The sequence below is a fragment of the Bos indicus x Bos taurus genome, chromosome 10 (genome assembly GCF_003369695.1).
Source record: "Bos indicus x Bos taurus breed Angus x Brahman F1 hybrid chromosome 10, Bos_hybrid_MaternalHap_v2.0, whole genome shotgun sequence".
NCBI classification, from domain to species: domain Eukaryota; kingdom Metazoa; phylum Chordata; class Mammalia; order Artiodactyla; family Bovidae; genus Bos; species Bos indicus x Bos taurus.
Genome location: NC_040085.1, coordinates 75,077,836 through 75,102,787, shown reverse-complemented (window position 1 = coordinate 75,102,787; position 24,952 = coordinate 75,077,836). Strand labels below are relative to the sequence as shown.

Sequence of the window (24,952 nt, the reverse complement as noted above, 5' to 3'; positions counted from 1 at the left end):
ATCCACAGTCTCTTTCTCTCTGAGCATCTTGGGAACCCTCACTCTCCTGACGGTCTATTGCCTCTCCTTTTTCTGTCCTCCATGTTTTTCTACCAAGAAAATAAGTTAGATGCAATTTATCTGGTGTTGTGCACACATTGGACATGGGTTTCCTTAATAAGACTCACAGTGAGCCAAACCCCTAAGAACTGCCCCACGCATCCAGGCTGCCAGCCCCAGGGAGCAGCAGTTCTTTCCATGATTGGTTGCACTGTGGTCACTGTCCCAAGGACCAACTCTATCCTTCAGGGGAGACTTCATCCCCACTGCCAAGGAAGGTTCCAGCAAACAATCTCTTGGGCTCTGATTCTTGACATTTTTAAACTCATGGTCCAAAAAGACTCCAGTGTGCTTTACTACTATCTGTGGTCAGAAGGCCAGAAATGCTGGATGGTGATCATTATTTTAAATTATATTAGAATATTGGATGTATTTGCAAGCTCTGTGACACCCAGTCCTCATGCTGACACCCTACCCTCCCAGAAGCAGGTTCCCCTCCACTCCCACGCCGTGGTGAATCACTGTTTTCGGGTCACCTCTTCAAGTGGACCTTCTCACTTGGCAGTGAAATCAATTCCACAAGCATTGGGAGTGCCAGGCTCTATGCCGATATTGCCAGCCTGTTCGTGGGTGGACTCCGGGGGGTGGGGAGAGGCAGAATTTCAGAAATAATTAACACAAAATTCAAAGAGTGGAAGAGTGATTTTTTTTCCCCTGTGTTTGAATTCTCAGAGTGGATCTGAAGGTGAAACATGGCATCTCACTGAATGCAGAAAGATCCATTCAGCTGTAGAAGGAAAGATAAGGACCCTCTGCAGGGAGTCGAGGGAAACTGGAGGAGGGTGTCCGGTGACCACACGGTGCTGCGAAGGGAGAGGTAAGGGTTGGGGAGGATGACCCAAGATAAAGAATAATCCCTCTCCTTTGGTTCCTTTCCAGCCTTCAAAAAGGTGACTCATTCTGGCCTCTCCTGGTTTCTACCTCTACAGTCTATGCAGACAGCAACTTTTTTCCAGTTTCCTTCCATGGACAGAGGAGCCTAGTGGGCTACAGTCCTTGAGGTCACAAAGAGTCAGACACAACTGACTAATCAGCAGCAGAGGACCTAATGGTCTCTTTCCCAAGCTGCTGGGAGGACAAGTGGGGCATCTCTGGGAGTTTTCTCACTATTAATTATCCTGTGACGCCTCCAAGGCTTTGTCTCTGCTGCGAGTGAGAAAAATGAGTCGTGAGCATCCCCAGCGCTGAGTCATGGGGAAGAGTGAGACTGTTTTCCCGAGGGCTGCTTTCCTGGGGATCTGAGTGGAGCCACACTCCCGGGCCAGTGTATACTGCCCTCAGCTGGGAAGGCTGACTGCCGCTCCTTTGGCCTGAGCAGGTGAGAAAAGTCACCTGGAGGGAAGCCAGGGAATGGGGGTGCGGGAGGCTGCCAAGGGGACTCACAGGGAGGGGGAGCGGCAGGCAACGCCCCTCCTGGAACAAAACGGGGCACGGTGGTAGGGGAACCTCTGCTCCTGGAGACTGGAAACCAGAGGGTGATCAGAATATAAACTTTGGGCTCGCATCTCAGATTTTTATACTTTTCACTTTAAAGGTCAGAGATTTGGAAGCAGAATCAGCTCCCATCTCTCGCCTAGGAAAAGCCTCACGTGGTCCGCAAGACCCTGCATGATCTGGTCCATCACCCCTTTAACCTCATCTCCTACTACTGTGCCCTGCTTACCCAACCCAGCCACCCTGGCCGCCTTTCAATTCTTCTAACTTGTGGGCATATCCCCACCCCAGGCTCTTTGCTGCAGCCATTCTATTGCCTGGAATGCCCTCCCCACCAGATATTCCAATTCCCTCACCTCCTACAATCCCATCCTCAAATTTTGCTTTCTCAGCAAGGCTCATTTTGGACTGAATTGTGTTCCCCACCCTCCCTCTGAATTCATATGTTGAAGCCTGAACACTCAATGTGACAGTATTTGGAAATGAAGCTTTATTGTTGTTCATTGCTAAATTATGTCCAGCTCTTTTTGACTCCATGAACTGCAGCACACCAGGCTTCCCTGTCCTTCACTATCTCCTGGAGTTTGCTCAAATTCATGTCCATTGAGTCAGTGGTGCTATCCAACCATCTCATCCTCTGCTGCCTTCTTTTGCTTTCAATCTTTCCTAGCCTCGGGGCTTTTTCCAATGAGTTGGCTCTTTGCATCAGGTGGCCAAAGTATTGGAGCTTCAGCTTCAGTAGCTTATAAGGAGGTAATAAAGATTAAGTGATATGATGAGAATGGGACCTTATTCCAATAGAGCTGGTATCCTTTTAAAAAGAGGAAGAGGGACTTGCCTGTTGGTCCAGTGGTTAAGACTCAATTCTTCGAATGCAAGGGACATGGGTTCAATCTCCCATCAGGGAACTAAGAGCCCACATGCCCCATGGCAGATAATACATGAACAATGATGTCAAAAAAAAAAAAAAAAAAATAGGAAGAGATCCTGGAGCTCTCTTTCCTCACACACACAAAGAAGAGGTCATGTGAGCACACAGGGAGATGGCAGCCACCAACAAGGAGAGAGAAGGGACCTCAGAATGAAACCTAGTTTGCACCTTCATCTTGGACTTCCCAGGCTCCAGAGCAGTGGGAAATAGATTTCTGTGGTTGAAGCCGCCAGGTCTGGGGCATTTTGTTATGGCAGCCTTAGCCGACTGATGTGGAGAAGGCAATGGCAACCCACTCCAGTACTGTTGCCTGGAAAACCCCATGGACGGAGGAGCCTGGTAGGCTGCAGTCCATGGGGTCGCAAAGAGTCGGACATGACTGAGCGACTTTACTTTCACTTTTCAGTTTCATGCATTGGAGAAGGAAATGGCAACCCACTCCAGTGTTCTTGCCTGGAGAATCCCAAGGACGGGGGAGCCTGGTGGGCTGCCGTCTATGGGGTTGCACAGAGTCAGACACGACTGAAGCAACTTAGCAGCAGCAGCAGCAGCAGACTGATCCTGTTTCTTTATTACTATTGCAACCTTCCCTCTCTCCCTTCCTGGGACACCCAGACTCCCTTACCTTGCTCAACTTGTCCTATTCACCATAGCCCTCGGTGCCTTTTAATAAATTATTTATCTTTTTTCTTATATTTGTTTTTTACTGTCTGTCTCCCCTGCTAGAACACAAGCTCCTTGAGGGCAGGGGTTTTTGTCTGTTTTGTTTACCAGTGTATCCAAGTGTCTAGAACAGTGTCTAATACATAAGGGATGTTCATCAAGTCTTTGTCAGGTGAAAAGATGAGGCCCCTTTCTGAAGGTCAAAAAAACCTAAGGAGAGAGTTTTTTAATTTATCTTGGGTCTGCTTGTCTCTAAAGGGAAAGCTGTCCCACCTGGCCAGGGGTCGCCAGATGGGCTGGGCAGGCCTGGCCACGGCCTCGTGCACCCAGAGGGACAAGTGTGGCTCAAGAGGCTCAAGCTCAACCTCTTGGCTGGTGCTCTCCTAGTCTGAGAGACATGCAGATGGGAGGAGCCATTACCCACCTTGTTTAAAGAAGGTGCTAACGTTCTCCAGTGGAAGCAGGAAGATAGTCCAAGCACACAGCACATGCAAAGGTACTGAGGCATGAAGCCATCTGGGAATACAGATTTGCAAGGAGTGTGAGTGGAGGAGAGGGACAGTGAAGCAGAGAGTCCAGAGAAGGCAAGATCATGAGGACAAGGAATGTCAAGTTCAGGTACTTGAGCTTTAGTCTATCAAGAATCAGCGGCCACCACAGGACTTAAGCAGAGAAGCAGCCTGATGGGATTTACTTGCTAGAAAGACTACGTGGGCAGCAGCCGGAGGAGGAAGGCTGGAATCGGGGAGTCCACATGGGAGGATATTTCACCAGCCCCAGGCACCTCATCACAGCATATTTGCATCTTGTGAGCTCTCAGAGTGCAGAACACACGTCTTTGTTAGCCTGTAACAGGCAGAACTAGGGCCACCTGTCCCCTGCAGCCTCAGAGGGAAACTCAAACTCCATCCCGCCCTCCCCCACTCAGAGTGAGACAACCCAAGTAGCTGGGGTGGGTCTTTCTTTGGCTCTTAGCAAGAGAGGTGCTCATCTATAGGCAAATACCATTCAAAACATTCCAGCCTTAGTCTTTTCCTTAAGACATTCCCATCAGGCTGTTGCCATGACAACCACTGCTGACCCCGGGCTTCCGGAGCCCAGAGAGACGTGGTCCTGCTGTTACCGCTACTCATCAACTCGTCAACAATGCTTGTCCCATGATGCAACAGTCCCAGCCGGCTGTAGTTCACACACATACCCACACCCTCCCCAACACACACACACAGACCCACAACCCACTCCACACACACTCCTCTGCCGCTGTCCCCTGCACTTATTGTTTCCACTCGCCTCCTAAATTATGTTATATTTAATATATAATATATATAATATAATATATAACATAGAATATATATAATATAAATATATAATATATAAATATATAATATATTGCATTGCCTGACCAGAGAAGGCAATGGCACCCCACTCCAGTACTCTTGCCTGGAAAATCCCATGGACGGAGGAGCCTGGTGGGCTGCAGTCCATGGGGTCGCTAAGAGTCGGACACGACTGAGTGACTTCACTTTCACTTTTCACTTTCATGCATTGGAGAAGGAAACGGCAACCCACTCCAGTGTTCTTGCCTGGAGAATCCCAGGGACGGGGGAGCCTGGTGGGCTGCCGTCTATGGGGTCGCACAGAGTCAGACACGACTGAAGTGACTTAGCAGCAGCAGCAGCATTGCCTGACCAATCACAGATCCAATTCTCCCCACCCACAGCAGTGATTGAACCAAGTGGTAAGCATGGGGACCGATTCATTCCTTGGGATGAATACAGGGAATGTCAAGAAAGTAACCCTCCTTCCCAAGCTGGGGCTGGGAGTGGCCAGCCAGATGTTTGCAGTGAGAGCGAGGTCAACACACCAATAGAAGCAAATACATAAGCAGAGAAGAGAGCGAACATCCCAGTGACAAGAGTCCTCAGTTCTAGGCCCTAAGCCCTGGATCCTGTGACTCATACTCTGACTCAGAGTCCTTCCCAGCCTCTGAAGCCAGTGTGTTCTGTCACAGCAACCAGAAGTGTCCCGATGGGCCCTCCTTCTTTCCAAGTGAATTCTTCCCAGTCACCACCCATCCACCTCTACTTGCCTCATCTGAAGAAATCCCCTCCCTCTCTGTGTCTTAATTTGCATAGGTCTACAACTGAGATCAAACCAGTCAATCCTGAAGGAAATCACCCTGAATAGTCACTGGAAGCACTGATGCTGAAGCTGAAGCTCCAATGCTTTGGCCACCTGATGTGAAGAGCTGACTCACTAGAAAAGACCCTGATGCTGGGAAAGATTGAAGGCAGGAGGAGAAGGGGACGACAGAGGAAGAGATGGTTGGATGGCATCATCCGCTAAAGGACATGAGTTTGAGCAAACTCTGGGAGGTTGTGAAGGACAGGGAAGCTGGTGGGCTGCAGTCCATGATGTCGAAAAGAGTCGAACACAACTGAGCAACTGAACAACAACAAATTCCACACCCTCATTTAATCAAGGGGAGGTCGGCTGGCTTGCCCCTCTCTCAGTGTTAATCACTGGCTTTACAGGAACACCCAGGCCTCTAGATTCAGCCCAGGACCTTCCCGTGAGCAGCCTCCTCCCGGAGAGAATATTTCTGTTTCAGAGGACACTGGGCTGGGGGTGGGAGGGCCACGGGGAGGGGAGGGTAAAGGAAGGTGAAGGTCAGGAAATGCCAGACTGGAAATGGTTAGAGGCAGCAAGAAAAGGCATGGTTGCTTTGCCAAGCCCTCAGGATGAAAAGTTCTGACCCTCAGGGCCTGCTACCCTGGACAAGCCAGATTTTGAGAAAGGAAGGATTCTAGGGAGACTGTCAGTTACCAAGCAGCTGAGTCAATCCCCCAAGAACCTATGACAGCAAATATCTTCCTAGAGACTCTTGAGGCCCTGAACATAGAAGTTCAGTTCAGTTGCTCAGTCATGTCTGACTCTTTTGCGACCCCATGGACTGCAGCACACCAGGCCTCCCTTTCCATCACCAACTCCCGGAGCTTACTCAAACTCATTTCCATTAAATCGGTGATGCCATCCAACCATCTCATCCTCTGTCATCCCCTTCTCCTCCTGCCTTCAATCTTTCCCAGCATTGGGGTCTTTTCCAATGAGTCAGTTCTTGGTATCAGGTGGCCAAAGTATTGGAGTTTCAGCTTCAGCATCAGTCCTTTCAGTGAATATTCAGGACTAATTTCCTTTTGGATGGGCTGGTTGGATCTCCTTGCAGTCCAAGGGACTCTCAAGAGTCTTCTTCAACACCACGGTTCAAAAGCATCAATTCTTTGGGGCTCAACTTTCTTTATAGCCCAACTCTCACATCCATACATGACTACTTGAAAAACCATAGCCTTGACTAGATGGACCTTTGTTGGCAAAGTAATGTCTCTGCTTTTGAATATGCTATCTAGGTTGGTCATAACTTTCCTTCCAAGGAGTAAGCATCTTTTAATTTCATGGCTGCAGTCACCATCTGCAGTGATTTTGGAGCCCAGAAAAATAAAGTCTGACACTGTTTCCACTCTTTCCCCATCTATTTCCCATGAAGTGATGGGACCAGATGCCATGATCTTCGTTTTCTGAATGCTGAGCTTTAAGCCAACTTTTTCCCTCTCCTCTTTCACTTTCATCAAGAGTCTCTTTAGTTCTTCTTCACTTTCTGCCATAAGGGTGGTGTCATCTGCATATCTGAGGATATTGGTATTTCTCTCGGCAATCTTGATCCCAGCTTGTGTTTCTTCCAGTCCAGCGTTTCTCATGATGTACTCTGCATATAAGTTAAATAAGCAGGGTGACAATATACAGCCTTGACGTACTCCTTTTCCTATTTGGAACCAGTCTGTTGTTCCATGTCCAGTTCTAACTGTTGCATCTTGACCTGCATACAGATTTCTCAGGAGGCAGGTCAGTAGATGTTTTTCTGGAATTCTCTTGCTTTTTCAATAATCCAGCAGATGTTGGCAATTTGATCTCTGGTTCCTCTGCCTTTTCTAAATCCAGCTTGAACATTTGGAAGTTCATGCTTCATGTACTGTTGAAGCCTGGCTTGGAGAATTTTGAGCACTACTTTGCTAGCGTGTGAGATGAGTGCAATCTTTTAGGATTTGAAATAGCTCAACTGGAATTCCATCACCTCCACTAGCTTTGTTCATAGTGATACTTCCTAAGGCCCACTTGACTTCGCATTCCAGGATGTCTGGCTCTAGGTGGATGATCACACCATCGTGATTATCTGGGTCATGAAGATCTTTTTTATAGTTCAGTGTATTCTTGGCACCTCTTCTCAATATATTCTGCTTCTATTAGGTCCATATCATTTCTGTCTTTATATTGTGCCCATCTTTGCATGAAATGTTCCCTTGGTATCCCTAATTTTCTGGAAGAGATTTTTAGTCTTTCCCATTCTATTGTTTTCCTCTATTTCTTTGCATTGATCACAGAGGAAGGCTCTCTTATCTCTCCTTGCTATTCTTTGGAACTCTGCATTCAAATGGAACATAGAAGAGCTCCACATACTTGTTGAAGGAAAGAAAGGAGGGAGGAAACTCACTAAAAATAATTTACATGTAAAAATTTACATATTCATACAATATTTTACATTCTAAAATTACATACTAATATTTACATATGCTAGAAAGGACATTAGCCATGAACTCCACTACCTGAAACTCCACTTAGAAGCTTTGTGGGACTCCTGGTGGTCCAATGGTTAAGTATCTGCCTGCCGATGCAGGGGACACAGGTTCAATCCCTGCTCCCAGAAGATCCCACATGCTTCAAGGCAACTAAGCCCGAGAACCTCAGCTACTGAAGCCCATACGCCTAGAGCCTGTCCTCTGCAACAAAAGAAGCCACCACACTGAGAAGCCCTTGAACCGCAACTATGAAATCGCCCCTGCTCACCACAACTAGAGAAAACCCATGCACAGCAACAAAGACCCAGCGCAGCCAAAAATAAATAAATAAGCAAACAAACCTTTTTTTTTCTTTCAAATCTTAAAAAAAAAGAAGCTGTGTGACCTTGAGGTTCAGTGTTCTGTAATCAAGGAGAGGGATATTGTGAGAACAAAAAATAAATCAGTGTGAAGGTGGATGGTACAAAACAGAGCCGAAAGATGATGGCTGAAGCAGAGACTTTTGTTTCATATCTTAAAGGGGAGAACCGCTGGGAGACTCACAGCAATAATGCAGAACCTCAGGAGTGTCACAAAGCCCTCCGAGAGCCTTGATTCACTTTCCCACCGGTTTTGCAGCCCAGCTCAGAGCATGCTGCCACCTGCTGGGGATACGGAGGAAGTGAACACCAAGGCATCCCTCAACACAAGGCCCCACGAGGAGAAACCTGGAGAAAGGGAAGCATAGGCATACAACTTCCTCTTAGATATGACTCTCATCCTTTAAGACAGCCAGGGCCCTTACCACTGGCCAGCAATCTATCAGAAAAAATAAGATACCGCTTCATTTTATTTTTCTTTTTAAAAGTAGGATAAGATATTATTCAGCCTTAAGTGAAAGTGAAAGTCACTCAGTCGTGTTCAACCCTTTGCAACTCCAAGGACTGTACAGTCCATGGAGTTCTCCAGGCCAGAATACTGGAGTTGGTAGCCGTTCCCTTCTCCAGGGGATCTTCCCGACCCAGGGGTCGAACCCAGGTCTCCCTCATTGCAGGCGGATTGTTTACCAGCTGAGTCACAAGGGAAGCCCAAGAACACTGGAGTAGGTAGCCTATCCTTTCTCCAGTGGATCTTCCCGATCCAGGAATTGAACCAGGGTCTCCTGCTTTGCAGGCAGATTATTTACCAACTGAGATATCAGGGAAGCCCTTAAGGAGGAAGAAAATTCCTACACATGCTACAGCATGGATGGATCTTGAGGACATTATACTAAGTGGAATAAGCCATCACAAAAAAGACAAATATTGTATGATTAAGTTATACGAGGTAACTAAAGTCATCAAATTCATAAAGACAGAAAGTGTTGATAGAATGGTGGTTGCCAGAAGCTGGTGGGGAGGGGAAGTGGAGAGTTGTTTACTGGGCATGAAGGACTTCCCTGGAGTCCAGCGATTAAGGTGTCACACCGCCATGGCTGGGGGCATGGTTTTAAGCCCTGGTCAGGGAATTAAGATCCACAAAACAGGAGGGATGTGGAGTTTCAGTTCTCCAAGATGAAGAGCTCTGAAGACAGGTTGTACAACAGTGTGAATATACACTGTTGAACAATACACTATGTACTATTGAACTATACACTTAAAAATGGTTAAAATGGTAACTTTTATGTTCTGTATATTTTACCACAATTAAAAAAAACAGTAAGTGATAGGGATAATAAGCGCACGGTAGGTGCTTGGCTTTATGCACTAGAATCACAATAAATATTTGTTGAATGAAGATGGGAAGAAATGATGCTGACAGATGGTCTCAGACAGCAGGGTGAACACGAGAACTGACATCTTTCCCTTCCCAGGACAGCCTTCCAAGGGACTGCAGTTGGTCGTGGCGACCTTCTCTTTGGGGTGATTTATCAATCAATTATCCTTCCTCTTCTCATCCCTTCTGATACCAGCATGGTTCCAAGTTCATCCTGAGCTGAAATGTCCTCCCTGAGAACTTCATCTCCTCGGTCAGGCCTTCGGTGGCGGCCACGTTTCCGTTGATGTCAAGGCTGCAAGTTCTCAGATCATAGAATTTCAAATAGCAAGAGAGGGACTGCCTGGTGGTCCAGTGGGTAAGAATCCGAGTTCCCAATGCAAGGGGCCTGGGTTTGACCCCTGGTCAGGGAGCCAGATGCCACATGCCTTGACTAAGAGTCCACATGCTGCAATTAAAGACCCTACACACCGCAACAAAGACCAAAGGTGTCCTGCATGCCACAGCTGAGACCTGGCCGGGGCCAAGTAAATATTTTTTAACGTTGTTGTTCAGTCACTAAGTCAGGTCTGACTCTTTGCAACCCCATGGACTGCAGCATGCCAGGCTCTTCCGTATTCCACCATCTCCCAGAGTTTGCTCAAATTCATGTCCGTTGAGTAGGTGATGCTATCTAACCGTCTCATCCTCTGCCGTCCCCTTCTCTTGCTGCCTTCAATCTTTCCCAGCATCAGGGTCTTTCCCAATGAGTCAGTTCCTCACATCAGGTAGCCAAAGTATTGGAGCTTCAGCCTTCACATCAGTCCTTCCAATCAGTATTCAGGACTGATTTCCTTTAGGATTGACTAGTTTGATCTCCTTACAGTCCAAGGGACTCAAGAGTCATCTCCAGCACCACAATTCAAAAGTATCAGTTCTTTGGTGCTCAGCTTTCTTAATAGTCCAACTCTCACATCCGTACATGACTTCTGGAAAAACCATAGCTTTGATCATATGGACCTTTGTTGGCAAAGTAATGTCTCTGTTTTTCAATATGCTGTCTAGGTTGGTCATAGCTTTTCTTCCAAGGAACAAGTGTCTTTTAATTTCATGGCTGCAGTCGCCCTCTGCAGTGATTTTGGAGCCCAAGAAAATTGTCAGCCACTGCTTCCACTTTTTCCCCTTCTATTTGGTATGAAGTGATGGGACTGGAAGCCATGATCTTAGTTTTGTTGTGTTTTTTTAGTACCTACTTTTAACAAAGAAAAAACCTCCAAGGGCTCTGAGCAGCCTCATGAGATTTGAGTTTTATCTCCTATCTAATAAAGATACATAAATACAAAAAACATTTCGCATAGTGACATCAAAAGCTCCAGAGCCAGTAAGCAGTGAGACAACACCCCCCGCCCCTATTCTGCTCCCAAGCCCTGGATAGCAGCAGGCAGAGTGCTGGACAAGTTCCTCCCCCAGTGCTTGTGATGAGGGCTGTGCTCTGCGAGAGGAAAGGTTCTTCTTGTGTGTCACACCAAGGCCCATCCGTCCTAATTTTTGCCAGGCTAACAGAGCAGGTTGTCTGTTTATAACAGGACTCTCAGTCCAGAGGGAGGTGTCAGATCCTCCAAGGCAAGCAAGGCAGAGAATATGAGCCCCAAATGCACGGAGCTGCCTCTGCAACTGCCGGACAGCTCCTGGAGCCCCCGTGCTCCAGCCCTGGCCTTTGGGCAGCCCTGATTCACTGCAACTTCCCTGCCTGATCATCACGTGTCACCCAGAGATAAAGCCATGGGACACACAGCATGCTGGACTGCACCGAAACGTGGGTGGCAGTGGTAGGTAGAATTCACCACAAGGGGATGGAGTTTATTAAGACCTACCCCCAGGATCTGGGGGCTTGGAGTGCTTCCTGAACTTTGCCTGAACTTCTTTCACCCAGCAGGATGGAGAAGGAAGCTCTTTTCTGGGTCAGAGAAGTTGGTAGCGATGAGTGGAAGCCCAGGTCTAGGGAAGGGAAGGGGAGATGAGAAATGCAGAGAGTCAGGAGAGCCAAACCTGCAGGGTTATACCACAGCCATCCACACCCACGTGGACGTTTGAAGAACCAGTTTCTCCTAGTTGCTTTGGATGTCTGGGAGTGGGCCTGTTTCCAAGTGGCAAGAACAAAAGGATATCACTAATTCCTCTCCGAGAGCCTTGCAAAGCACATGCTTCACCTCTGTTCCCAGGGGTGGGGTGGGAGAATTCAGCATCTTTCCCCCCAGAGTTAAAGCCATAGGATTTCTGAGCTTGGAGAACCTTTGCTGCATCCCAGGGGTCTGAGAAGCTTTGTCCTGGCTTAAGGCAGAAGCACAAGGGTCTCCAGGGACTGCTGAGAGCTCCTTTGTTTAGTGGTATTAAATTTTTTTTTTAATTGGAGTACAGTTGCTTTACAATGTTGTGTTAGCTTCTGCTGTACAGCAAAGTGAATCAGCTATGAAATGAAGTGTTAGTTTCTCAGTTGTGTCTGATTCTTTGTGACCCCATGGACTGTAGCCTGCCAGGCTTGTCTCTCCAGGGGATTTTCCAGGCAAGAATACTGGAGTGGGCAGCCATTCCCTTCTCCAAGGGAACTATATGTATACATACAGCCCCTCTTTTTTAGATTTCCTCCCCATTTAGGTCACAACAGAGCACTGAGTAGAGTTCCCTGAGCGATACAGTAGGTTCTCATCTGTTATCTACTTTACACACAGCAGTGTATGTTAACCCCAGTCTCCCAGTTCATACCACCCCCACCCCTTCCCCCTTCCCCGCTTGGTGTCCATTAAATTTGTTCTCTACATCTGTGTCTCTATTTCTGCTTTGTGATTACATTCACCTGTACCATTATTCTAGATTCCACATATAAGTGATCTTATCTGATACTTGTTTTTCTCTTTCTGATTTTCTTAACTACCTTCCAATTAGACCAAATCTGACACACCCTGGGCTTAAGCAAGTTTCTGTTTCACCATCACAGTTCACTGTGGGCTCACGTGGATGGTACCTGAGCACCCACAGGCTGCCCAGGTCATGCTGGGCTAGGCAAGATAGGATGCATGGGCCCAAGAATGACATCCATTCAAAGACAGTGGTATCTGTTCATTCTTGCCACTTGGAAACAGGCCCACTACCAGACATCCAAAGTAACTAGGAGAAATTGGTTCTTCAAACGGCCACGTGGGTGTGGATGGCTGTGGTATAACCCTGCAGGTTTGGCTGTCCTGACTCTCTGCATTTCTCATCTCCCCTTCCCTTCCCTAGACCTGGGCTTCCACTCATCGCTACCAACTTCTCTGACCCAGAAAGGAGTTTCCCTCTCCATCCTGCTGGGTGAAAGAAGTTCAGGCAAAGTTCAGGAAGCACTCCAAGCCCCCAGATCCTGGGGGTAGGTCTTAATAAACTCCATCCCCTTGTGGTGAATTCTACCTACCACTGCCACCCACGTTTCGGTGCAGTCCAGCATGCTGTGTGTCCCATGGCTTTATCTCTGGGTGACACGTGATGATCAGGCAGGGAAGTTGCAGTGAATCAGGGCTGCCCAAAGGCCAGGGCTGGAGCACGGGGGCTCCAGGAGCTGTCAGTGATTCAGGCAGTGGGTCCTTCCCAGAGGCTGGGTCAGAGCCCAGGTGTTTTACAAGTCTCTTGCCTCACCTGTTAACATCTCCCTGGGGAAAAGCACTAAAGCTAGGATGACCATGGCATTACCGTCCAAAGTGGGATACGTGTAACAGCAAAAGTGAAAGTCGCATCCAACTGTTTGAGACCCCATTCCATGGAATTCTCCAGGCCAGAATACTGGAACGGGTAGCCTTTCCCTTCTCCAGGGGATCTTCCCAACCCAGGGATCGAACCCAGGTCTCCCACATTGCAGGTGGATTCTTTACCAGCTAAGCCACAAGAGAAGTCCAAGAATACTGGCGTAGGTAGCCTATGCCTTCTCCAGCGAATCTTCCCGACCCAGGAATCGAACTGGGGTCTCCTGCAGTGCAGGCAGATTCTTTACTAACTGAGCTATCAGGGAAGCCCTTAACAGCAAAAGGGGGAGTCATTAATAAACATGCTGGGAAACAACACATAAAGGGCTATGATGGGGCTTCCCTGGTAGGTCAGTGGTGGAGAGTCTGCTTGCCAATGCAGGAAACATGGGTTCGATCCCTGGTTCGGGAAGATCCCACATACCACGGAACAGGCCCATGTGCCACAACTATTGGGTCTGTGATCTAGAGCCCAAGAATCACAACTATTGAGCCCACATGCTGCGATTACTGAAGCCCACGCACCCTAGAACCCACGCTCCACAGCAAGAGAAGCCACTGAAATGGGAAACCTGTGCACCGCAACTAGGAGCCCAAAGCCCTCACAGCAACGAAGACCCAGCCCAGCCAAAAACACACAAATAAGTAAAATTATATTTCAAAAAGGGTTATGATGATAGCTCATCCATCCCCAGTGAGGGAATAAATCAAATAGGAGGAGAATCCAGTTATCACCATTTCTCACCTTCCCTTACATGATGCAAAACAAAACCATAAACCTCTCCTCACCAGAGCAGGTAAAAGGGTCCATTTCCAGCAGGGACACCAAAACGAGCAAATTATCAAACTAGGTACCCTTTGCCTGCCTGAGGCTATTCCCAAGGGGGCAGTCATCTCTGTCCCTTCTGTCCGTGCTCAAGTCAGAAGAAAACCTGGTTGACAGCCTGGATGGGAGCGGGGTTTGCGGGAGAATGGATACATGTATATGTGTGGTTGAGTCCTTCGCTGTCCACCCAAAACTACCACACTGCTAATCAGCTATGTGCTGTGCTGTGCTTAGTCACTCAGTTGTGCCCGACTCTTTGAGACCCCACAGACTGCAGCCTGCCAGGTTCTTCTGTCCATAGGGATTCTCCAGGCAAGAATACTGGAGTGGTTGCTATGCCCTCCCCCAGGGGAATCTTCCTAACCCAGGGATCAAACCCAGGTCTCCCACCTTGCAGGTAGATTCTTTACCATCTGAGCCATCAGGGAAGCCCATGAATACTGGAGTGGGTAGCTACCAGGGAAGCCTGTTAATCAGCTATACCCTAGTACAAAATGTTTTTGGTGTTACAAAAAATAAAAATCAAGAGGCCTGGTGTGCTGCAATTCATGGGGTCACAGAGTCGGACACGACTGAGCGACTGAACTGAACTGAACTGACTGAAGAAAGAAAGAAAAGAAAATTCGGCTGACAGTCCTTGTTACAAAGCGACGACCCGGACTTCATGGCGGGAACAAAGATTTTTGTTACTTATTAAGAAGCTGTGAAAGTGCTGCACTCAATATGCCAGCAAATTTGGAAAACTCAGCAGTGGCCACAGGACTGGAAAAAGTCAGTGTTCATTCCAATCCCAAAGAAAGGCAATGCCAAAGAATGCTCAAACTACCGCACAATTGCACTCATCTCACACGCTAGTAAAGTAATGCTCAAAATTCTCCAAGCCAGGCTTCAGCAATACATGAACCGTGAACTTCCTGATGTTCAAGCTGGTTTTAGAAAAGGCAGAGGAACCAGAGATCAAATTGCCAACATCCGCTGGATCATGGAAAAAGCAAGAGAGTTCCAGAAAAGCATCTATTTCTGCTTTATTGACTATGCCAAAGCCTTTGACTGTGTGGATCACAATCAACTGTGGAAAATTCTGAAAGAGATAGGAATACCAGACCACCTGATCTGCCTCTTGAGAAATTTGTATGCAGGTCAGGAAGCAACAGTTAGAACTGGACATGGAACAACAGACTGGTTCCAAATAGGAAAGGGAGTTCGTCAAGGCTGTGTACTGTCACCCTGCTTATTTAACTTATATGCAGAGTACATCATGAGAAATTCTGGGCTGGAAGAAACACAAGCTGGAATCAAGATTGCCGGGAGAAATATCAATAACCTCAGAGATGCAGATGACACCACCCTTATGGCAGAAAGTGAAGAGAAACTAAAAAGCCTCTTGATGAAAGTGAAAGTGGAGAGTGAAGAAGTTGGCTTAAAGCTCAACATTCAGAAAACGAAGATCATGGCATCTGGTCCCATCACTTCATGGCAAATAGATGGGGAAACAGTGGACAAAGTGTCAGTCTTTATTTTTCTGGGCTCCAAAATCACTGCAGATGGTGACTGCAGCCATGAAATTAAAAGACGCTTACTCCTTGGAAGGAAAGTTATGACCAACCTAGATAGCATATTCAAAAGCAAAGACATTACTTTGCCAACAAAGGTTCGTCTAGTCAAGGCTATGGTTTTTCCTGTGGTCATGTATGGATGTGAGAGTTGGACTGTGAAGAAGGCTGAGCGCCGAAGAATTGATGCTTTTGAACTGTGGTGTTGGAGAAGACTCTTGAGAGTCCCTTGGACTGCAAGGAGATCCAACCAGTCCATTCTGAAGGAGATCAGCCGTGGGATTTCTTTGGAAGGAATGATGCTAAAGCTGAAACTCCAGTACTTTGGCCACCTCATGTGAAGAGCTGACTCATTGGAAAAGACTCTGATGCTGGGAGGGATTGGGGGCAAGAGGAGAAGGGGATGACAAAGGATGAGATGGCTGGATGGCATCACTGACTCGATGGAGGTGAGTCTGAGTGAACTCCGGGAGTTGGTGATGGACAGGGAGGCCTGGCGTGCTGCGATTCATGGGGTCGCAAAGAGTCGGACACAACTGAGCGACTGATCTGATCTGATCTGAAGAAGCCACTCCCTGGACGTGCAACCTTCCTCCTAAGTAGGGACTGCTGCTGCTACTGCTGCTAAGTCGCTTAAGTCGTGTCCGACTCTGTGCGACCCCATAGACGGCAGCCCAGCAGGCTCCCCCATCCCTGGGATTCTCCACGCAAGAACACTGGAGTGGGTTGCCATTTCCTTCTCCAGTGCATGAAAGTGAAAAGTGAAAGTGAAGTCGCTCAGTCGTGTCCGACTCTTAGCGACCCCATGGACTGCAGCCCACCAGGCTCCCCCGTCCATGGGATTTTCCAGGTAAGAGTACTGGAGTAGGGTGCCATTGCCTTCTCCATAAGTAGGGACACGTCGGTTTAAATGGCCACAAGCAGCCAGTTCCGTAATTCCACATTCAGCCTGCAGGGGGCAACATCTCTCTAGCAATTACCACAATGCGAGTGACTGCAGGAAACGCTTTTAATTGACCAAGGAATTAGGGTTTTGTTTTTGTAAAAAAAAAAAAAAAAATCAGATCAATATATTTCCAGTAAGTAATTTTTACCCCTACATATTGTCACATAGAGATGTTACTCTCTTTCTATATACAGTGCTAGGTACAGAGTAAGTTTTTAACAAATAAATACTTGTGGATTGATCAGTTGTTTGAAGAAAACCCAAACTTGCCTGAGGCATGGAAAGTACAGAGTGAGCAAGGAGGAAAGAAATTAGAGGTTGGTGAATATGCATGAAAAAGCACTTTCTTCTCTGGTTAATAGTTTGCCCAGGCAGGGAAGTGCATTTGAAAAATCTCTCTCCAAGAGCAAACCATTATTAATTTGGAGTCTTTAAAAACAAAGAATAAAATAGTAATCTCGGTTGATAAATCGTCCTCATTTCAAAGTCCATCTCGCATACGTGATGGATCAATGGGTTCCAGGTTTATGCAGGTTCCTACATGTTTAAAGCTTTACATGGAGACTCAGGCCTTTCAGATGCGTTGACTCTGAAACTCTTGCACCTCTTGCACCTAGGCTTGGAAGAGACTGGTTGAAGCCCGCCTACCACGGAGAAGGGACCATTAAGGTTCGTTTCTCCGGCAGCCCTGACCGCAGAGCAGGGCAGCCCTCCTGGCCTTGGCTGGCCTAGCAGTAGACACGCCCGTGTTTTGAGTCAGTAACATTCCTTTCCCCACAAAGCAGGCCACAGGCCCCTGCCCTGCAGCCATTTGTCCACCTCTCCAACAGCTCCATTTTCCGAACATCAGAGGATCAGCACCTTCAATACCACCAGCATCCCTGAGCACCCTGACCCATGGGGACTCCTTTTGGGGAGAGGCTAACAGACTCAGGCAGTTTGGGACAAAAGGCCCTGCCAGAGAGGATGCCGGGCAGACGGTCTGTCCATGAATGAGGGACACGCAGTTCTCAGCGCCCCCCTGGAGGGCAGTGTCTCCCACAAAAGCTGCAGACGGATGTTCCAGCTTCACCCCTGATGACACTGGGCCAACCAATGGCTGCAAGCCTTCTTACAGGCCCAAACCCCATCTTCCAGGGCTCGCAGTGGCAGTTGCATGGGGTAAAGCTTCTGCAGGGAGGAGGCAAGGTGATCCGAGTGGGGGCAGCTGAGAGGGAGACCTCCGGGACCCCGCTGACCAGCTGGGCCACGGCGGCCAAGGGAGCCGCCTCCCCGCCTGACTGAGAGTGGATGTTGCAGGAGCCCGGCTGCCTTCCTCCACTCCCTGACTTGCTTCCTGTCCTCTGGGGTAGACTTCAGCATGGCTGTTGGCCGCAGCTCCGGCCCAGGGCCCTCAGGACACATATGCGAGGGATTTGGGGGTGGGGGAGTAGTCAAGTCTTCCTCGAGGGTGCTGAGGCTGCAGGTGGGGGAGCTCACCTGAGGAGGGGAGTGAGCGAGCAGCCCCACAGCCAGGGCCCCCCAGGAAAGGGGCCCGTGGAGACTGTGGCGGGCCGCCAGCCCAGAAGCGCATCGGGCCCCTTTCTTCTCTCCCCCATAGTGTGGTCGACAGAAGGGGCCTTGACAGAGGGTTTCAAAAGCCAAAGGAGGGCTGGGAAACCCTGGGGAAGCCAGGGTCAAGGAGGGTGGCAGAGTCACAGAGAGGTACAGGGCACTTGACAGAGGGTCGTGGGCCCTGCCCACCCCATTCCCGTAGTCAGAAAAGTCTCTCCACACAATCAGGCCCCTCCTTCACTTTACCAGGCAGCACCCAGCTTGAGCCTGCACAGGCCTGGCCTGGACGCAAGGGTAGGATCTGGGGTAAGGGGGACGGGGTGGCACTCCTGTCCTCTGAGGGTGAGGTTGCCCACCCCCAGGTGGAGCTCTGGCAGAGAGGAACCAGGTGGAGTTAGGCCTCCCCCTGCCACGCCTCTGCCCCCAGTGAGGAAGGCCATGGGGGGCCAGGGGAGGGGTGCCCATCACTTTCCCCCCCGGGGAAGTGCAGAGGGGGCTCCAGGCTGCGTGGCCATGATGTGGTAGATGGACTCTCGGAAGCGCTGGTCCCTGCTGAGCCGCTTGGCTACCTCCTTCAGCTCCTCCATATTGTTGGCTTCCAGCTGGGAGGTCATAAAGGACTGGGACGGCTTCACTGGGGAGATGGTGGCCCCAGGGGCCTGGCCGTGAATAGCCTTCCCGCCACTGGGACACAGCCCTGTCCCCAGCCCCGAGCCGGGCCCCACCCCACCCCCCTGCTCCCCATCCTCCTCATGCTGGTCCATGGGCTCCTGTGACCCTGGGGGAAGCCTAAGGCTGGGGCCACAAGGGCTCAGGCCACACTGTCTGACTTCAGGGCTGGGTCAGCCTCCCCACCTCCCCACCCTGCCTTCTTCCTGCCCATTGTCACTGACAGCCGTGAGCATCCCGCCCACTGGTGCCCAGGGGCTGCCACACCTACCGTCGTTCCAGGAGGTGCTGGACCTGCGCCGGTGGAAGCGGCAGCTCTTGATGCGGCGAGTGGCCGCCTTGTGGATGTACACCGAGTTCTTCATGATGACCGGCATCTTGGCCTCCAGCTCCGCATTCCGGATACACTCTTCAAAGAACCCTGCAGCCACAGTTTCACTGCAACCTCCCTTCCTGGCTGCCCCTCCCCTTCCCAGGATCCTGGTGGGCTCCAGAGGGAAATACCCTGACCCCATCCTTTGGAAGATCAGAGTCACCTGCTGAAGGGGGAAGAAACACAGGCTTCCCTACCCCCGCCCCAGATCCAAGAGCCAAAGGCAGCCACGCCAAGAGCACGCCCGAAGGCAGGGCGTCTGGAGCAGAAACTCCATCCACGCTGGCCTGGACTGCCATGCAGAGCTCTGGGGCTGGGCTGGTACCGAGGGCAGGGCTTACTCTTCAGGTGGCTCACGTCAGCCCGCATCCTCTCCTCCTTCTCCTTGTTCCGCACCTTGGAGTTGAGCCCTTGTTCCAGGCTTCGCAAGGCCCCTTCTGCCTCCCGCAGACGCCTCTCCAGGTCCATGCGGACCTTCACCTCAGCCTGAGGGCAGGGGCGAGGAGAGGGAAGTGGGTCCTGGGGCAGGGGAGGGGGGGCAGCTGCCAGTCCCCGGGGAGCCTTCTCTGATCACCCCTGGCTCAAGTGGGCTTTCTTGCCTCCAGACTTGGATGGAAGCTACCGCGTTCTGCTTGGTGTCTTATGCCCTCCATCCGATGGCCCAGACTTGGCCCCTGCACTGGGCAGGTGTCTATAATGATGCTGCACAATGTGCGGCAGGCTTCGCCTCAGGGCGGCTGCACTGCCCACGCCTGGCTGGTCAGATTGGCAGGGATAATTCAGGAAGTTGCCTGATGAAGGCAGGGACGTGAGGGAAGTAAGACACCAGGGGAGGGGAGGGCCCCCCACCCCGAGCACCAAACGCTCCCAGTGACCCAGTACCTTGAGCTCACGCTCAGCCTGCTGCTTCTCCACCGTCAGCTCCTGCAGCGAGTTTTGCAGTGCCTGGGACTGGCTGGAGTAGAACTCCCGCTCCTCCTCCAGGGCCCTGGACCGCTCCTCATTCTCCTTCATCCTGCCCCCCCGGGGAGAGGCGCTCACTCAGGGCCCCACTTGCCAATGGGGCATCCGGTAAGAGGGTGGCTCCTGTGCAGGGAGCTGGCTACAGAAACCCAGAGACCCTGCTTGGTGAGCCCCAGAGCTGGGCTGGGTCCTGTCCCCCCGCCCCGATGGTAATGGGAGAGATGTGATCAGTGCAAGGAATCCTGGGTTCAGGTCTTGCTAGTTCTGTGAGCTCAGGAAGGTCCTCCAAGCCTCAGACTCTTCTTCAGTAAAAAGCAGCTGGGAGGACCTGTCCAGCCTGTCTATTAGACAGTCCTAATGACTCACACCATTTCAAGTTAGCTTAGGATAGTGAAGGATTGCTTCCCACTTGCCTGGTGGGGAACCTGAGACCTAGGCAAAAGGAAGTGAGTGATCCATCAGATCAAGGCCAACCGGAACCCAAGGGCACAGGTTCAAGGAAAGCTACCCCCGTGGGCTCAGGCCTTCAGGGCTCCCTCACCGCTTCTCCGCCAGGAGCTTCTCCTCCAAGAGCTGCTGCATCTTCTCCTCAATCTGCCTCAGGTTGCTATGGAGACCTCCGCTGGGAGGCAGCTGCTCGCTCTGATTGGCCAGCGTCTGCAGCTGGTTCTCATTCTCCTCCAGCATCTCTAGGGTTTTCTTCTTCTCTATGGAGAGCTCCTGGCATGAGGAAGGAGAGGAAGTGAAGCAGCCTAGGTCAGGTTCTCTGCCTTCACCTGCCTTTCAGTTCTGGCCAGTGAGGCCCTTCTTACTTAATCCTCTGAGGGACACTTGAAATGTCTTCATTCATCCCTTGAGGGAAAAGGTCAACTAGAGTCTCCCTCCTCCCACTGAGGCAAGGCTACTCCTCCACTGAGGGAGTCAGGGAAAAGCCCAGCATGGCTTCCAGGGGACACGGCACCTACTACAATGGGGACCCAAGGCCCAAGGGCGCCACGAGGTTCTGGGTGCTTGTTCCTCCAGGGACAAGTGAGGGAGGGTGTTGGGCTCATGGGAAAAACACCTAACAGGAACCAGCCCAAGAGCAGACTTAGACATGCTCCCCACTTATCAGACGGGGATCTTGTACTACTCAGAAACTCTGGAGTTGAAACCACCCATGAGAACCACCTCCTGTGATGTGGGACAGGGAAAGATGAACACATGAAAGACGCCCCTAACAAAGCCCCATCGGTCAAGGGAGAATAGAAACCTCGCAGTCTACAAGTCTTGAATTTTGTAACCATCACGGATGCCCCACAACATGCCAGGCTCACTCAAGGCACTGGACTTGGAGGGACCTTAAGACACAATCTAGTGATGCCCACCATTGGAAAACACAACCTCACGTGATAGGCGCTTTCACAGACGCACTAAGTGCTGTGGGCCCAGAGCTCAGAGCAAATCCCTCCCCTAGAACAGTCAGGGAGGCTTGACTAAGGTGATACTCGGGCTGAGTCTCAGAAGGATGAGAGCGTTCTCCAGGCAGAGAAGAGGGTGGAGCACAGTCTGGGCAGAAGGAACAGTGTGGGCAAAGATGGGGAGGATGAAAGGCATGGCTTCCTGGGGGCACGTGTGGTCAGTGGTCTGAAGTTGGGGTTGGGATATCATGGTGCTGGGAGGGGCAGCAGGGGGAGAGGGGACAGGAGGGGAGCAGAGGCTGGGACGGGAGTGGGCACTTGGCCGTGCTAAAGTGTTTGCACTCTTTCTTTTGCACATGCCACCTCCTCCTCCCTCACAACTTCTGGGGAATCAAATGGATTTTCCCTCCTGCTCAATGTCACCCCGGAGCAGCTAAGTGAATGAGTCACAGGAAGGAAGCGGTGGGTCACCCTGCCCCCCTCCCTAACCAATCCTCCATCTGGTGTAAAAATATAAGCACTGAAGACGGTGGATTTCTTAAGGCCATAGTCACCATAAAGGCAAACTTGAATTTGCCCTTCTGGGTCCTGCTTTGGGCCTCCTGTGTTGGCTGGAGTTCCCAATGGTCCACAGAGATGAGACCCTTTAGATCAGCACCCCTTCAGGCCCTGTTTTCCTTGCAGATAACCGTCTAGAGAAACACTGTTGGAAAAAAACTGCCTCATGTGGCCCAACCGACCACCCTGCCTCCTTCCAGGCAACCAGCCCGCCAGGGGCCCCTCACCTCCAGCGTCTTCTGTAAGGACTCTGTGAAGTGTCTTAGCTCCTTTTTCTCTTGCTCCACGCCCTTGAGGCATCTTGCAGTCAGCTCAAGCTCCCTGTGGGGACACAAGGCAGGGTATGGCAGTGCCCACCCCTCCCAGCCCCATTGTGGCTTCCGCCACACTTCTCTGTATGGCTCAGAGGGCTCTCTGAAGGCCAGCTCCTCACATGGCTGGGTCCTGCCAGCAGCTGTAGGGGCCCTGGGCTGAATGAAGGAGATTCCGGCCAAGTGAGTCTGAAGTCACCTGCTCCAGGTACACAGGAATCTGTCAGAGTAAATCCAAGGCCACCCCAAGGGCAGAGAGGAGAGCTGGAGAAATGAAAACCTCACTCCCTGTCTTCCCAGGACAGCTCTTGCTAGAACCTACTCACCTTGACATGGGATGTGGCTGAGGCCCTTCTCTGGGGTGACAAACTCCTTGCTGCTATTTTAATAAGCCTGGGTCCCCTTCCCCTTGCTTGGGATGTTTTTCCTTTCTGCCCAGTTTTCAAACTCCTACCACCCCTCAAGGCCCATCTCAATCTAACCTGTTGAAGCCCACAGGGATCACACATATATCTTAATTCCTATAACACAGGGAGTCTGTGCTACGCCTCTGAGCACCTGTTTGCACATTATGGGAAGTATTGTTGATATTTCCTGGGTGTGAGTCTGGTTTTCCCAACCAGATCCTCAAGGGAGGAGACTTATCTTCCACTCCAGGATCTGGCACAATTATGGAAGTATTACTTCCAGGTACTTCCAGAATTAGCTGGCTATTAGCTGGTGAGTTTCTCTGAGCTTCTTCTGCCCCAAAATACATGTCCAGTGACTTTCTTTTATAAGGGTGTTACAAGAAAAATATCCTTCTGGGTTATCACTGATAATCAGTAGTGGTGATGGTGGTGACTACAACCAAACCCACCTACAGTACCCAGAGCGGTTGTCTCCAAGTTCATGGGTCGACTGCATCAGAATGACCCGGGAAACTTTTTAAAATATAGATTTCTGGGTTCTACTTTCAGCAGATTCTATTAGTAATCCTCTTGTGTGTGCTGTTTCGTTGCTCAGTTGTGTCTGACTCCTTGCGACCCCCATGAACTTAGTCCACAAGGCTCCTCTGTCCTTGGGATTTTTTCAGGCAAGAATACTGGAGTGGGTTGCCATTTGCTCCTCCAGGGGATCTTCCCGACCCAGGGATTGAACCTGTGTCTCCTATGTCTCCTGCATTGCAGGCAGATTCTTTACCTGCCGAACCATGGGGGAAGCCCTAATAATCCTCTTAGATGGTTATAATGTACAATTGGGTTTGCAAACCATACACAGTTAAAAAAAAAAAAATCCCAAGGGACAGGCATCATTAGCCAGAACGTGAAGAGACTGCAGAAAAGACAGGGAATGTTGGGTCGGGTCTTGGCCAGGGGCACCTCCAGACCAGCCTGTCCTGTCTGCCCTGGGGTAAGGGCGGTGTGACCCAGCAGGAGGGGCTCGCTGCTGGTGGGGATGTCTGGTTGCACCTGCCCATGTCTCACACTCCCCTGGGCAGAAGTGACCCCTTGGTGTGGGCTCTATGGCTTTTTCTAGGCCCCTCAAGGCCTGGAGCTTTGGGGGGCCTAGAAAAAGGACGCTGGACGGGTCCAAACTAAGTCACTGACCAGTGAGGATCTCCTGGGGGGAGGCCTCACCAGCCTGGCGGGACACACAGGTCCTACAGGTCCTAGCCTGGGCGAACCCTCCTCTCCCTACCCCCGCTCCACCAGGGCACCACAGCCACCTCTTGATCTGTTCCTGCTCCATCCTCAGCTCCTGTACCACCTCCTCAAACTGCTGCTTCTCGGCCTCCAGCACCTGGTTCAGGCGCTCAAGAGCCTGGAGAGAATCAGAGAGGAAGAAAAGAGTCAGAGACAGCAAAGCAGCCATGGGGTCAGGAACCCCCGATCTAACCCAGAGGACACCCTGGGATTCAGTACAATCGGTACCAGACTTAGAATTAAGCCCTGAGGAGTCCTGATCCCACTCAGTGATACACAGTCTCAGTGAAACCAAGATCTGTGATGCGCTGGGCTCATTTACAACACTTCACAAAAGAATATATATACAGACATATAATTGAATCACTTCTGTTGTATGCCCAACACTAAAACAACATTGTAAATCAACTATACTTCAATAAAAATGTTAACAATCAACAAACAAAATGAAACAGGTAGGGGGAGGGAGGAGGGAGGAGGGTTCAGGATGGGGAGCACATGTATACCTGTGATGGATTCATTTTGCTATTTGGCAAAACTAATACAATTATGTAAAGTTTAAAAATAAAATTAAAAAAAAAAAAAAGAAACAAAAACACACTTAGCATGCTGAGGGCAGGGTTTAGAAATTATCCCAACATTAGTTCTTACGGCTGGCGTGCATGCATCCTAGGTCATGTCAGACCTCTCTGTAACCTGCCAGGCTCCTCTGTCCCTGGGATTCTCCAGGCAAGAGTCCTGGAGTGGGTTGCCATACCCTCCTCCAGGGAATCTTCCCCACCCAGGGATTGAACTGGTGTCTCTTAGCCTCCTGTATTGGCAGGTGGGCTCTTTACCACTGGCATCACATGGGAAGCCCTCTTATGACTG

The 24,952-nt window shown here is 50.2% G+C and overlaps 1 protein-coding gene across 1 annotated transcript in view; it reads right to left on the bottom strand.

The window, feature by feature from the left end:
- Positions 1 to 16,618: 16,618 nt before the first annotated feature.
- Positions 16,619 to 24,952, bottom strand: part of PLEKHD1 (pleckstrin homology and coiled-coil domain containing D1) — a 32,723-nt gene continuing 24,389 nt past the window's right edge. The window contains exons 7-13 of the mRNA XM_027552266.1: positions 24,106 to 24,200; positions 22,314 to 22,407; positions 20,670 to 20,848; positions 20,048 to 20,180; positions 19,507 to 19,651; positions 19,064 to 19,213; positions 16,619 to 18,757 (exon numbers count right to left, since the gene is read on the bottom strand). Of these exons, the coding sequence (XP_027408067.1) occupies positions 18,588 to 18,757; positions 19,064 to 19,213; positions 19,507 to 19,651; positions 20,048 to 20,180; positions 20,670 to 20,848; positions 22,314 to 22,407; positions 24,106 to 24,200 (966 nt within the window). The 3' untranslated portion in view covers positions 16,619 to 18,587. The remainder of the gene's footprint in view (positions 18,758 to 19,063; positions 19,214 to 19,506; positions 19,652 to 20,047; positions 20,181 to 20,669; positions 20,849 to 22,313; positions 22,408 to 24,105; positions 24,201 to 24,952) is intronic.